General features: G+C 45.7%; 2 protein-coding genes across 5 annotated transcripts in view; one reads left to right on the forward strand and one right to left on the reverse strand.

Moving 5' to 3' along the window:
* Positions 1-6634, forward strand: part of LOC121305004 (RAS guanyl-releasing protein 1-like) — a 20613-nt gene extending 13979 nt beyond the window's left edge. For 2 of the 4 annotated variants that reach the window (XM_041236473.1, XM_041236472.1), the window contains exons 12-17: positions 27-136; positions 551-695; positions 1152-1188; positions 1898-2047; positions 5186-5394; positions 5681-5862. In XM_041236473.1, the coding sequence (XP_041092407.1) occupies positions 27-136; positions 551-695; positions 1152-1188; positions 1898-2047; positions 5186-5394; positions 5681-5851 (822 nt within the window). In that variant the 3' untranslated portion in view covers positions 5852-5862. Of the gene's footprint in view, positions 1-26; positions 137-550; positions 696-1151; positions 1189-1897; positions 2048-5185; positions 5395-5680; positions 5863-6372 lie in introns of those variants that run through there. The other 2 variants (XM_041236474.1, XM_041236475.1) reach the window with 2 other exon arrangements.
* Positions 6635-8794: 2160 nt separating this feature from the next.
* Positions 8795-13195, reverse strand: LOC121304988 (protein FAM98A-like). Its single transcript, XM_041236453.1, has 8 exons — positions 12600-13195; positions 11607-11758; positions 11188-11322; positions 10780-10958; positions 10364-10444; positions 10092-10208; positions 9455-9622; positions 8795-9059 (listed from the first exon to the last, which is right to left on the reverse strand). The coding sequence occupies exons 1-8, from the start codon at positions 12635-12637 to the stop codon at positions 8916-8918; spliced, it is 1014 nt and encodes a 337-aa protein (XP_041092387.1). The 5' UTR covers positions 12638-13195; the 3' UTR covers positions 8795-8915.
* Between the last annotated feature and the right edge of the window lie 1372 nt (positions 13196-14567).

Raw genomic sequence — 14567 nt, forward strand, 5'->3', positions numbered from 1 at the left:
GAATACGCATCTGTCACCCCCTGCAGTCCGTGATAAAGAACTACGACCCCAATCAGGATGGCTACATCTCCCAGGAGGATTTTGAGAAGATCGCAGCCAGCTTCCCCTTCTCGTACTGCCTACAGGATCGAGAGCGGTGAGAGGAAAGAGGGGAGAGGAGAGGAGAGAGGGGAGAGGAGAAAGGAGAAAGGAGAGAGGGGGAGGGGAGAGGGGAGAGGAGAGAGGAGAGAGGGGAGAGGAGACAGGGGAGAGGGATTATGTTCTGCATTTTCCACTCCCCCTTACCAAGTTTTTTTGCAGCAGTGTGACATCACAATAGTGGCTTCTCCAAACTTTAAATTCTAAGATCCCCAATGCTGGCTCTAAATCCTCTCCTCTCCTTCTCTCTCCCTCTCTCCCCCACCCTGCCTCTTACTCCTCTCCCCTCCTCTCCTTCTCTCTCCCTCTCTACCCCACCCTGCCTCTTACTCCTCTCCTTCCCTCTTACTCCTCTCCTTCCCTTTCCCTCTCTCCCCTGCCCTGCCTCTTACTCCTCTCCTCTCCTCTCCAGCGTGGGTCTGATCAGCCACGATGAAATCACAAGTTACTTCATGCGCGGGATCTCCATCTGTGCGAAGTTGGGCCTGAACTTTGTGCACAATTTCCAAGAGACAACTTACAAGAAACCCACGTTCTGCGACACCTGCAACGGCTTTGTGAGTGACTGGAGTGGTGGAGACAGGATAGTGGGAGCCCTAATAAATATTCCCCACAGTAAGAGCACAGCAAAGTGTAAAAAAGCACAGTGAAAGCATGGCAAAGCATATGGAAGCATTGTAAAGCAAAGTGAAAGCATGGCAAAGCATAGGCAAGCATTGTAAAGCACAGAGAGGTCTGGCAAAGCATAGGCAAGCATTGTAAAGCATAGAGAGGTCTGATAAAGCATAGGGAAGCATTGTAAAGCACAGAGAGGTCTGGTAAAGCGAACCAGGGTAAATGCATAGTGTAACCATGGGAACAGCATGGGTGGGTGCGTGGGGGAGGCAGAAACATAGAGGTGTGTGGAACCTGGGGGGTCAGAACCACTCAGATTGGTTGCAAATACCATAAAAAGTCAAGGGGGCAGATTTTGCTGCTGATGTATCCATGTGTGTTTCCTCTCTGTGTTTCAGCTCTGGGGTGTGATCAAGCAAGGATATCGCTGCAGAGGTACGGACACAGCCGCTACTTATCTGGAATGTTTTTGGAATTGAAATGGTTCCGGGGTCCCTCGAATCTGTGAAAGGATTCGAATCTCAGAGGGAGTCGTTATACTACATGTTTAATTTATATCAGGGCGCTATAAATGAATCGATGTCACAATGTTTCCAGAGCACCAAAGTACGGTACTGCATGCAGACAGCAAACGAACATCTGTGAGAGTCACTGCAAAACTAAGCTGTGACACAGCAAGACAGCTCTTATCGTGTTTCTCATCCATACTGCACAAAGTTCAACTGAATTCCCAAACACAGTTATTTACTTATTTATTCATTTACTTTTAATCAGCAACTAGATTCATTCTGTCCATTCTGGTTTCGGGGCTGGTTTCAAAGACAGTTTCAGGGCTGTTTCAGAGCTGGTTTAAGAGCTGGTTGCAAAGCTAGTTTTGGGGCTGGTTTCAGAGCTGGTATTAGGGCTGCTTTCAGAGCTGGTTTAAGAGGTGGTTTCAGGCCTGGGTTCAAAGCTAGTTTCATGGTTGTTTTAGAGTTGATTTCGGGGCAGGTTTCAGAGCTGGTTTCAAAGCTAGTTTCAGAGCTGGTTTTATGGCTGGTTTCAGAGCTGGTTTTATGGCTGGTTTCAGAGCTAGTTTCGGGGCTGATTTCAGAGCTGGTTTTATGGCTGGTTTCAGAGCTGTTGGTGGGGTCTGTATTTTCAGACTGCGGGGTGAACTGTCACCGGCACTGCAAGGACCTGGTATCCCAAGAGTGCAAGAAGAGGTTGAAGATGTCAGTGAGCGACAGTTCTTTCCCATCATGCCCTTCAACCCCAGCTGGGTCTGACACCAACAGCAAGAGCCAATCCTGGAGTGAGTATAGAGAAGCACCCTCCTCCCCTCACTCACTCTCTCTTCCCCGCTCTCCCCTTCCTAGAGGCAGAATGTTACGATCACATATCTTGCATTTTCTCCCACTCTTCTGCGATCGCCCATCAGTGAAAAGGAAGTCACATGATTTCTGCAGCACTTTCTGTGGTCAGCAGTGTGCTGTGAGCTGCTACAAGTACATTTATGAGACAAACACACACACACACACTTATCTAACCCTGATGGGACTATCAGCACTGTTATCTGCTCTTGCACTGCCCTGATATCAAATCATGCTGTGTTTTGTATTTGCTCTTATTAGGACTGAAGACATTGTATTTTGTATCTTGCTCTTCATTGTACTGTAATTCTTGATAGATATTTTTTGTATACAGCTGTAAGTCTGCTGCTAATAAATACATAAATAAATTAATAAATTATATAATAATAATAATAATAATAATAATAATAATAATAATAATAATAATAATAATAACTAGAACTCCCAAGCCCCAGTATCAGTACCCATCTAAGCGTGTTTAGTTCTCAATGTTTAGAATCAGCAACTTCACCTGTTCCACACAAGAAGATTTTGAAAGTTTTTTTTTTTTTCAAAAATGCGTCAGGCAGCCGTCTTGTTTAACGTGAGTTTCTTAAAAGTCAGTTGTATCGCTACAGTGTCAAGGATGATGCTGGTGAAGTTTGGAGTTAGTCAAGTAAACCGTTTGTCAACTGAGGCAGTTTGAAATTTCAGATGTAAACATACACCTGGTGGCCATCTTGTTTTATAAAACGTAACCTTTTTGACATATTTGTATCCCATGGTTACTGGGACAATAACTACCATGTTTGGAGTTTGTTGGTCAGACAGTGTTCAAATAGCAGCAGCTTGCTGTTAAGGACGCATTTTATAAGATTTGTGGCAGCCATTTCAACATTAAAATTTATCGCAGAAACTTCTGCTTCGCAAACTTGATGCGGGTTTGGATGCTGATGATATTTGCCAAGTGTCAGATCAATCGCTTCACCGGTTCCCAAGAAGGAGATTTCCAAAGGTTTTATCGAAAAATGCGTCACGGCACCAATTGCAAGGATGCAGCAGCAAAATGTTTTCAGCATCTGACAGCCAATGTATCCAGCTTGTGACCTGTCCAGTCAGAACCTGATCAGGCACACAGCCTCGAAGCAGCAGCAGTTTAAAACTTTGGAAAGAAAAAAAAAATAATAATAAAAAAATGAAAAAAAATAAAAAAATAAAATCTTAACAATAACAATAATGATAATAATAATACACGTTGTCACTGAGACACACACACACACACACACACACTCACAGACATCGTCACTGAGACACGCTGTCACTGAGACACACACACACACTCACACACACACACACTCACAGACATCGTCACTGAGACACGCTGTCACTGAGATCACACACACACACACACACACTCACACACACACACACACACACACACACACTCACAGACATCATCACTGAGACACGCTGTCACTGAGACACACACTCACAGGCATCGTCACTGAGACACACTGTCACTGAGACACACACACACACACACACTCACAGACATCGTCACTGAGACACGCTGTCACTGAGACACACACACACACACACACACACACACACACACACACACACAGACACGTCACTGACACACACGCTGTCACTGAGACACACACACACACACACACACACACACACACACACACACACACTCACAGACATCGTCACTGAGACACGCTGTCACTGAGACACACACACACACACACACACTCACAGACATCGTCACTGAGACACGCTGTCACTGAGACACACACTCACAGACACTCACAGGCATCGTCACTGAGACACGCTGTCACTGAGACACACACTCACAGACATCGTCACTGAGACACGCTGTCACTGAGACACACACACACACACACACACACACACTCACAGACATCGTCACTGAGACACACACTCACAGACACTCACAGACATCGTCACTGAGACACGCTGTCACTGAGACACACTCACACACACACTCACAGACATCGTCACTGAGACACGCTGTCACTGAGACACACACTCACAGACATCGTCACTGAGACACGCTGTCACTGAGACACACACTCACAGACACACAGGCATCGTCACTGAGACACGCTGTCACTGAGACACACACACACACACACACACTCACAGACATCGTCACTGAGACACGCTGTCACTGAGACACACACTCACAGACATCGTCACTGAGACACGCTGTCACTGAGACACACACTCACAGACACTCACAGACATCGTCACTGAGACACGCTGTCACTGAGACACACACACACACACACTCACAGACATCGTCACTGAGACACGCTGTCACTGAGACACACACTCACAGACATCGTCACTGAGACACGCTGTCACTGAGACACACACTCACAGACACTCACAGACATCGTCACTGAGACACACACTCACAGACACTCACAGACATCGTCACTGAGACACGCTGTCACTGAGACACACACTCACAGACATCGTCACTGAGACACGCTGTCACTGAGACACACACACACACACACACACACACACACACACACACTCACAGACACTCACAGACATCGTCACTGAGACACACACTCACAGACACTCACAGACATCGTCACTGAGACACACACTACTGTATACAGACACACAGAGACACGCTGACTCTCTGGAGAGCGGTGTCTTTCTGCATCAGCGTGCTGAAGGTACAGTGAGGTGCGTGGAGCTGTGTTTCTATCAGGCATTGGGGAGTGTTCCCCACATTGTGTTCAAGAGAGAAAGAGACCCAGGGGGGTGTCACTTCTGTTAAGAACTAGCCCAGCGCTGGTTTCCTGTGCCAGCCTGGGGAAGATGTCACAACAAATATTAGGTAAAAAAAAAACCACAGCCTGTTTACCAGAAATCTCCTCACTGAGCAATACGAAGAAAGGGTGCTCCCTCCAGTACAGGGCAGGCTTGAGGCATGAAGATTACTTATGTTCTAAAACAAAATTTGACCAAAAAAAAAAAGTTTTGAAATTACACAAAAAAAAACGAAAAAAAAAAGCGCATTCCTAGCTGTTCTTGTTTTGTTTTTTTCAACTCAGGCTCCGAAGAAGACACCTTTGTGTTCCCTCACAGCGAGGCTTCAGATCGTACCACTCTGCCCGGCGGTGGGGCCCCAACTCTCAGGGCCCCAGTGCAGTCGGACCGATCCACTCAGACAGAGCCGGGGGTGTGGAGGGGGGCAGGAGGGAGTGAGGACACACAGCTAGACTTGGCAGTCCTGCTGGACAGATTACAGGCAGCAGAGAAGGTAGAGGGAGAGGAGCGAGAGAGGAGACAGTGGACTAAAAACCCGCTTATGTCTTGCATGGCACCATGTATTGTGTTGTGTGTTATTATATACAGGCAATATCAAAGGGGTTGCAGCAAACAATTATTCTATTAAAAATACCTGTTTGAAATCCAATGCAGAGGTCAGAAATGTGATACAAAAGCGATAGTGCAAACGTTGATTATAATTTTAACACACACTAGCTCGTACTAGGTCCAAGAAACCTCGTTTGTAAATTTTTTACTTTGTCTGTCTGGCTGTCCAGATGTTGGAGCGCCTCACGCTGGAGAACACTGCTCACTGCGCCACACACTCCTGCCTGCAGAGGGAGCTGGAGGAGCTGAGGGCCCGGGGGTCCTCACTAAATACAAAGCCGTCTGACTCACTCCTGCTGGGAAAGATGGAGGCCTTGCACCTGCACAGTGACAAGACTTGAGAGAGAGAGAGAGGGGGGGGGGGGGGGAGGTGTGGAGAGAGAGGAAGGAGAGGGGAGAGGAAGAGAGGGGGAGTGGTGAGGGAGAAAGGAGTGAGAGAGGGGAGTGTGTGGAGAGAGGGGGAGGGGAGAGTGAGAGAGGAGAGTGGAGAAAGAGAGATGGGGAGTGTGTCTAGAGAGGGGAGTGTGGAGTGAAGAGTGGAGAGAGGGATAGAGGAGAGAGGTGAGTCTGTGGAGAATGAGAGGGGGGACTGTGGAGTGAGGAGTGGAGAGAGTGATAGAGTGAGAGGGGCGTGGAGAGTATGGAGGGAGAGGGAGAGGCAGACAGACAAACACGTTCCGTCCACTGAATTAATTTATTTTGAGTCGTGCATTCAGAAGAAAAGAAACAGTGTTTACAATGTTTGTGTTTGTTTTAAATGTAGCATTAGAAAAAGCTTACAGCTGATGGAACTTTTATTTAAAAATCAAAAAATTCCTCAAAATCTTTCCTCATCAGACATTGTATTTTAATTGTTTCACAGGAAAACACAATTAAGACACACACTTGCAAGCCCCCTATCTCTGCCTGCTGATTTGGAACGCGGGGTCTTTCAGGCACGCCGGAGGGCAGACTCTGAATGTAGTTCTGCACAGTCATCTGTATTGAACTGCATCCCTCACTCAAGGATAAAGACTCCGATGCTGCTGGTTCGAATATATCTCCGGGACACTTGATATCGGAATATATTTCTTATGTTTGTACAGATTTATTTGTAAATTGAATTCATATTATATATATATATATATTTTTTTTGGACAATTGTGTTGAACGACTACACTTGCTTGGACCGGGGTGGGGTGGGGGGTGGGGGGTAAACATTAAACATATTGTATTTAAAGATATATTTCAATTTTAAAGTACTGAAGTGATTTTGTTTCAGCCATGACAAAAGCATAGGGAAGCATTGTAAAGCACAGAGAGGTCTGGTAAAGCATAGGGAAGCATTGTAAAGCACAGAGAGGTCTGGTAAAGCATAGGGAAGCATTGTGAAGCACAGAGAGGTCTGGTAAAGCACAGGGAAGCATTGTAAAGCACAGAGAGGTCTGGTAAAGCATACGGAAGCATTGTAAAGCACAGAGAGGTCTGGTAAAGCATAGGGAAGCATTTTAAAGCACAGAGAGGTCTGGTAAAGCACAGGGAAGCATTGTAAAGCACAGAGAGGTCTGGTAAAGCATAGGGAAGCATTGTAAAGCACAGAGAGGTCTGGTAAAGCATAGGGAAGCATTGTAAAGCACAGAGAGGTCTGGTAAAGCACAGGGAAGCATTGTAAAGCACAGAGAGGTCTGGTAAAGCATAGGGAAGCATTGTAAAGCACAGAGAGGTAAAGCTGGTAAAGCAGGTAGGGAAGCATTGTAAAGCACAGAGAGGTCTGGTAAAGCATAGGGAAGCATTGTAAAGCACAGAGAGGTCTGGTAAAGCACAGGGAAGCATTGTAAAGCACAGAGAGGTCTGGTAAAGCACAGGGAAGCATTGTAAAGCACAGAGAGGTCTGGTAAAGCACAGGGAAGCATTGTAAAGCACAGAGAGGTCTGGTAAAGCACAGGGAAGCATTGTAAAGCACAGAGAGGTCTGGTAAAGCATAGGGAAGCATTGTAAAGCACAGAGAGGTCTGGTAAAGCATAGGGAAGCATTGTAAAGCACAGAGAGGTCTGGTAAAGCATAGGGAAGCATTGTAAAGCACAGAGAGGTCTGGTAAAGCACAGGGAAGCATTGTAAAGCACAGAGAGGTCTGGTAAAGCATAGGGAAGCATTGTAAAGCACAGAGAGGTCTGGTAAAGCATAGGGAAGCATTGTAAAGCACAGAGAGGTCTGGTAAAGCACAGGGAAGCATTGTAAAGCACAGAGAGGTCTGGTAAAGCATAGGGAAGCATTGTAAAGCACAGAGAGGTCTGGTAAAGCATAGGGAAGCATTGTAAAGCACAGAGAGGTCTGGTAAAGCATAGGGAAGCATTGTAAAGCACAGAGAGGTCTGGTAAAGCATAGGGAAGCATTGTAAAGCACAGAGAGGTCTGGTAAAGCATAGGGAAGCATTGTAAAGCACAGAGGGGTCTGGTATACCTTACACATACATCTGGCAACCATAAAACATATACTAAAATGAAAAGTGACTACATCACCATGGGAAAGACAAAATTATAAAACATGCATTTATAGAAGCAAACATTCATATGAGCAGCTTGAGTTCCTCAACCCTGTACTACATGAATCTGCAGTTTGAAAACAAACACACCTATAAACTCGAGAGCCCAGCAACCACTCCACAAATATATTCCAATAAAAGCACATTCTACTCGTTTACTGCTCCTCTTAGAACAACACTTTTAATGAAACAAAAGAAGGAAAATGAATCAGTCATATATAATAATGATAACAATCACAATACAGTATACTCTTAATGCAGCGTCACTTAAATCTGACACAAACATCATTATTATTATTATTATTATTATTATTATTATTAAGGGTGTAGCGACACACTAGTGTCACAATATCTAAGTGCAGGTCGCGATACAGCCGACTGTCCTGAAGGAGGCTATCTCTATGAAACAATATGCGCCTAACTAGAACTACATTTCCCAGCATGCCTCCCTACCTGCTGGCAATGGTGAGGGATGATGGGAGCTGTAGTTCTTTAGCGACAGCGAGCAGCCGTGCTGTGGTCTCGTATCACAGGTATGACAATATCACGATTCCTTCAAGACACAGCGATTCGCTACAGCCCTAATATTCATCCTACTAAAAAGTTACAAACTTTTTCTGAAAGAAACTCTAATGAAAACGATTCCATTTAACAGTAAGGAAGGCAAACTCAAATACCTGAAATTAAATATTCTTTATCTTTGGTGATCAAACGCTCCCTTAACTATTTATTTTTTTTTAATTATATATATATATATATATATATATATATATATATATTTATATATATATATTATATATATATAATATATATCCATAATGATCTGGCTTGACCGTGTGCTCGTGGACCTGTGCCACCCAGTGGTCATGACAGGTATTGCGACTCTATTTGGCTTTCCTTTTCCTTCCCCATCGCCTCTGGTGGTGATGTCCCTGGTGCCCCCCCTCCCTGCGCCCCTCCCAGGATGGCATGGGGGGTTCGATCTCCCCGGGTCGGCCCCCCCGATCAGGAACACTGCCCATCAGAACCTGGGAGGAGTGGGAGAGTTATAATCAGATTCCAGGTATAGCAATAAGACTCCCACTGCATAGCAGTTTGATCTGTTCCTGTTTTTTTTTTCTTTTACGAGGACTAAAACATGAGCTTGTTACCGGCACACCCTGTGGCTTATCAAGCTGGTAGTAAAACCTGGAATGGGTGAACCTGCTGCGCAACAGGAGTCCGATTTCCAGCCCTGCTGAAATTCTTTGTGTATAAAATTTTACATTACAGAAAATATAAAGTAAAATAATAATAGCTGGCTTATCATCTGACAGTAGAGACAATGTTGTATTTTGTTAACTGCAATTGTTTGTTTTTTGGGGTTCTTTTTTTTTGGGGGGGGGGGGGGGGGGGGGGGGGGGGGGGGGGGCAGGGGACCCACCTTGTTGACAGCGCAGCTTGTCCCCAGCCGGGACATCCCGCTGCTTGTCTTCACGATTCGGGACACGTCCTCGCGAGCAGCTAGCAGGTGGGACAGAGACACCACAGAGACGGACGAGAGAGCGGCTTCGAGAGGGGAGATCACCGAGGACATGGAGGAACTGCTGGCCTGAGAGAGACAGGAGAGAGGGGGAGTGTATAGGGTGCAGTGCAGAGTGCAGGGTACACTGTGTAGTGTACAGGGTGCAGTGCAGAGTGCAGGGTACACTGTGTAGTGTACAGGGTGCAGTGCAGAGTGCAGGGTACACTGTGTAGTGTACAGGGTGCAGTGCAGAGTGTGTAGTGTATAATGTGCAGGGTGCAGTGTGTAAAGTGCAGTGTGCAGGGTGCAGTGTATAGTGTATAGTGTATAGTGTACAGTGTGTAGGGTGCAGTGTACAGTGTAAAGGGTGCAGTGTGCAGTGTATAGTGTATAGGGTGCAGTGTACAGTGTATAGTTTATAGGGTGCAGTGTGCAGTGTATAGTGTGTAGGGTGTAGGGTGCAGTGTACAGGATGCAGTATACAGTGTATAGGGTGCAGGATGCAGTGTATAGCTTATAGGGTGCAGGGTGCAGTGTGTAGGGTGTATTCTCTCACCTCGCCCCGCTCTCCCCAGTGGAAGGACTGCACGGTGACCTGGAAGCGTTTGATCAGCATGCGCATGCGGCACTCGTACTCCACCCGGAGAGCCTGGCTCACTGCAGCCAGCCGACCCTGCGGACAGATACTGCACACTTACTGCAAATTTACTGCACTGATACTGCACTCATACTGCGCGTTACTCGACAAGTCGAGCTAAAAGTTCCCGTATCAATGCAAATTGTATCTGTGAGCACCCCCTAGTGAATCCCTGGACTGTGATCTCATACCCAGAGCTCAGGGTCCAGCTGCCTCTTCTGAAGAGGGTTCATCACCCCACTGTCTGGGAGAGCGTGGAGACGCAGGGACACCTGCAGAGAAAACACAGACACACACACATCAACGCACAACACAGAGACACACACACACACACACAACACAGAGACAAATATACACCCACATACAGACACACAAGGAATTCTGATAAGATGATAAATTCTGGCCAGTAAATTGTTTTATTTGACAATATGTTAAGTTACAATATGCATAATGAAATGTACACTGGATAATAAAATATCTGAATACACTGGACAGAATGCAGCAGCATCAGCCCATTGATTCAAATCTTCCCATCACAATATACAGGCAACTTGCTGAAGAAATGACTCTGTAGACACAGGACTGAGAAACGCAGCTAGTGGCTCACCGTGTTCTGAACCTCAGTGAGCAGGGCTGGGTTGTGGAGGGACTCAGGTTTGATCTCCAGGGCTTGACAGAGGAGCTGCATCTCTCCCCTGAACTCCTCTCCGACTCTGTCTGTCTCCACTGGGGGAGGCTCTCTTGCCTTGAGGATGCGTGCCGCCTGCAGCTCTGATATTAGGAACTCTGCAAGGACCGGACGGGAGTTTCACTGGTTTGAATGGTTTTCTCAATGTCTTCAATAGATACTGAAAGAAACTTCATAAACTCAATGGCAAACGTTTCCACTAGAAGTCTTTCTCAGTGCCTTCTATAGAAAATGTACTAAGTTCAATAAGACAGGTATAGACACACACTGACATCTCTTGACGCAATAGAAGACAGACAGCCCTTGTGCTGAGTGGCAGGGACTCACCCAGCAGCATGTGACAGTTGTCCCTGCTGGTCAGTCGTGTGGTCACTTCTCCAGTGGTCAGGGCTGTGTAGGGGCAGTGCAGCTCACTGACCAAGCCGCTCACCTCCAGCTGAAAGCTGTCCGCCTCCTCTGGACCTGTGCAGGACACCAGAGGGCAGGGGTCAAAGGGTCGACAGGTCAGCGCTCAGACTGTTTTATCATTCAGCTGTGATTGCAGGACAACCAAAGGTCAAGAGGTTAGAAACACTGAAAGAAACTTCAGAAATTCAACGGCAGACGTTTCCACTAGAAGTCTCTCTCGGGGTCTTCAATAGAAACAGTAAAAGCAACGTCACAGATTCAATGACGCTGTGTTCACTGTGATGATAATATTGTTACTGTTATTATTAGTAGCACCTGTAGTCAGGGCGAGCTCTCACCCTGTGTTGGGTTGATGCTCTCCTCAATGGAGGGACACACACTCTTCAGCTGTGAAACCAACCAACTGCATAGACCAGTAAACTCCACACTCCTTGCACCCGCATCCAGAGCCACGCCAAGAGCCGAGGGCTCACCCAGCGAGCCAGGGTACCTACACAGAGAGACGGGGGCCTTATCAAAGTGTCCCATAGTAAAAGCACAACAAGCATAGGGAAACATTGTAAAGCACAGAGAGGTCTGGTAAAGCATAGGGAAGCATTGTAAAGCACAGAGAGGCCTGGTAAAGCATAGGGAAACATTGTAAAGCACAGAGAGGTCTGGTAAAGCACAGGGAAGCATTGTAAAGCACAGAGAGGTCTGGTAAAGCACAGGGAAGCATTGTAAAGCACAGAGAGGTCTGGTAAAGCATAGGGAAGCATTGTAAAGCACAGAGAGGTGTGGTAAAGCATAGGGAAGCATTGTAAAGCACAGAGAGATCTGGTAAAGCACAGGGAAGCATTGTAAAGCACAGAGAGGTCTGGTAAAGCACAGGGAAGCATTGTAAAGCACAGAGAGGTCTGGTAAAGCATAGGGAAGCATTGTAAAGCACAGAGAGGTCTGGTAAAGCATAGGGAAGCATTGTAAAGCACAGAGAGGTCTGGTAAAGCATAGGGAAGCATTGTAAAGCACAGAGAGGTCTGGTAAAGCATAGGGAAGCATTGTAAAGCACAGAGAGGTCTGGTAAAGCATAGGGAAGCATTGTAAAGCACAGAGAGGTCTGGTGAAGCATTGTAAAGCACAGAGAGGTCTGGTAAAGCATATTAAAAACAAACCATGGTAAACTAACCCTATAAAAACAGGGGAGAGAACCGCCTTTAGCGTACCAAATGTCGCAGTTTGTTTAAATACATACATGTTGCATATAAAATATACTGGAAAAAGTTGGCATTAGTCACGCGTGTTTGCATAATTAATGTATTGCTTTTTTTTTTATATATAACAACAAAACCTACTCCAGAATCTGAATCCTCCTCGCCGTCTCTCCCGCCATTATCAAGCAGGGATGATTAGCGGTCTCCGGATCCCGAATCTAGAACTGAACCGTCAGGCGGTACCAGGAAACGGCCCCGCACAGTTAATGTTTTACACTGGGGCGGAACGACACGAACCCGGTCCAGAATTATTGCGGCGTGCTGTGTTCTCCACTCCCGTAACCCAAAGCAAACGCGCAGCCCTCGACGAGTCGAGCAGCCGTGCCTAATGGATCGCAGATTTGCAGTTTGCCTGCTATGGCGATGCACGCAGGTGTCTGCTGCAGTGCACCTGCTTAATTTGCATTTGGTTATAGAGACACGAACACAATGAACAGCATTTAGTTTTAAAATGTTAACCGCGCAGTTAATGTGCAAGGTCCTGTACGTGTTGAGGCAGTCTAATGATCTAAAACCGCTAATTAATGTTCAAAAATATTATAGGGAAATAACGCTGTCCGGTCTAGTGAGCGTCAGTCCACTGCTTCGATATCATCACGACTAGGTGACCCCTTCCACCCCCTCGCCACTCTGTGTGAAGAAGGGTCTCTGTCCCTGTCTTTCCACATTATGTCCTCTGGTCCTGGTTGCGCTTCGAGTATTGGATAGGGTAAACGCTTTTCTTCTTATTTCATTAAGCAGACGCCTTTATTCAAAGCTTAAGGTCACACACACACATACGTCTGAGCCTGGATTTGCACCCAAGTCTCTCTCTCTCTAACCCCTGGACCACCAAACCGTTAATTTTAGAGTCAATTTTTGTGTGCCAAGCGAAGTGGATTCGATTATTTCAGCCCGGTCTTCACAGCTCGTTCCTTTAAGCAGTGCTGCGATACATGCAGTTGTTCTTCAGTGTAGACTTTGCAAAATGCAGAATGTTTATTTCACTGTCGAAATATTACCGTGTGTGTGTGTGCCTTAAACCTTTAAATTTAATTTCATTTAAAATACAGGGAGCTGGTTTTGATCAACCCAACTTGAAACTTAAAACACTTTCAATGAATTGAACTATCCACTGCAGAGATCCGTTTAAGATGCTTGGCGGGTCCAGCGGTGAAAGGGCTTTGTGACCAGCAGAGCCCAGGTTCAACCCCAGCCGCTGAGCCGCTGTGTGCGACCCCGATCAAGTCTCTTACCCTCCTTCAGGCGAGCCTGGGGTCCTACAGGACTGCAGCAGCAGTTGCGATGCATAGCTCACCCCTATAGTCTCTAAATCCATTTGAATAAAATCTTTCTTCTCCTAAATGACTGAATAATAATAATAACAACAATAATAATAAATTACTCACCTATGGAAATCTCCAGGGCACCATCACAGGTTTTGAAACGAGACAGGTAACATTTTATTTTTATTGTGAAAATACTAATAATCCCCTGACCGATACTTTCCATGAGAATATCGTATCATATGAATCGTATCGCGATTCAAAACCAAAAGCGCAGCTCACTAGAAGTGGTTCTTGAATTAGTTTTATCGTTGGTGTGAAAACACAGTCCCTAACTAACTTAAAGCAGTCAAGCATGAAAAATGGTTTGATCTTACGCATCATACAAGTAGTGCATTAAAACATGTACCAGGATAAACACACACAAAAGCTTTTATACAACACATAGACCCTGCACCCCCAGATTCTACCAACATAATCAGAAAGTTGTCAATACAGCTTATGTACCCCACTGTCAATTTCCGCACAGCTGGGCTACACTGAAAACAGGGGGATATGAAGGATATTTCAATTAAAGAAACGTGAAGCTCACATAAAATAAACAGAATTTAAAAGAAAGCAGGCCCACACAAGGGTATAACGAGTTCTTCGATTATATTCTCAAATACAAAAATGTGTTTCCATCTGACACAACAGAAGCAATGTGCAGTTTACAGGGAAAAAAAAAAAAAAAAACAGAAGTCATTTGCAGTTTTACTTAAAAAAACTTAATCAAGCAAAACAG

Source organism: Polyodon spathula, chromosome 40 (genome assembly GCF_017654505.1).
Source record: "Polyodon spathula isolate WHYD16114869_AA chromosome 40, ASM1765450v1, whole genome shotgun sequence".
In the NCBI taxonomy this organism is placed as follows: Eukaryota; Metazoa; Chordata; class Actinopteri; order Acipenseriformes; family Polyodontidae; genus Polyodon; species Polyodon spathula.

What these genes read in the sequence shown, in the direction of transcription:
- LOC121304988 (XM_041236453.1), bottom strand. Translation starts at nt 12,637, where the DNA reads ATGGCGGGAGAGACGGCGAGGAGGATTCAGATTCTGGA. An exon ending in GAGCATCAACCCAACACAGG is followed by an intron (nt 11,323 to 11,606) that starts GTGAGAGCTCGC and finishes TGTCCTGCACAG; the next exon opens with GTCCAGAGGAGGCGGACAGC. An exon ending in AGCTGGACCCTGAGCTCTGG is followed by an intron (nt 10,209 to 10,363) that starts GTATGAGATCAC and finishes ATCTGTCCGCAG; the next exon opens with GGTCGGCTGGCTGCAGTGAG.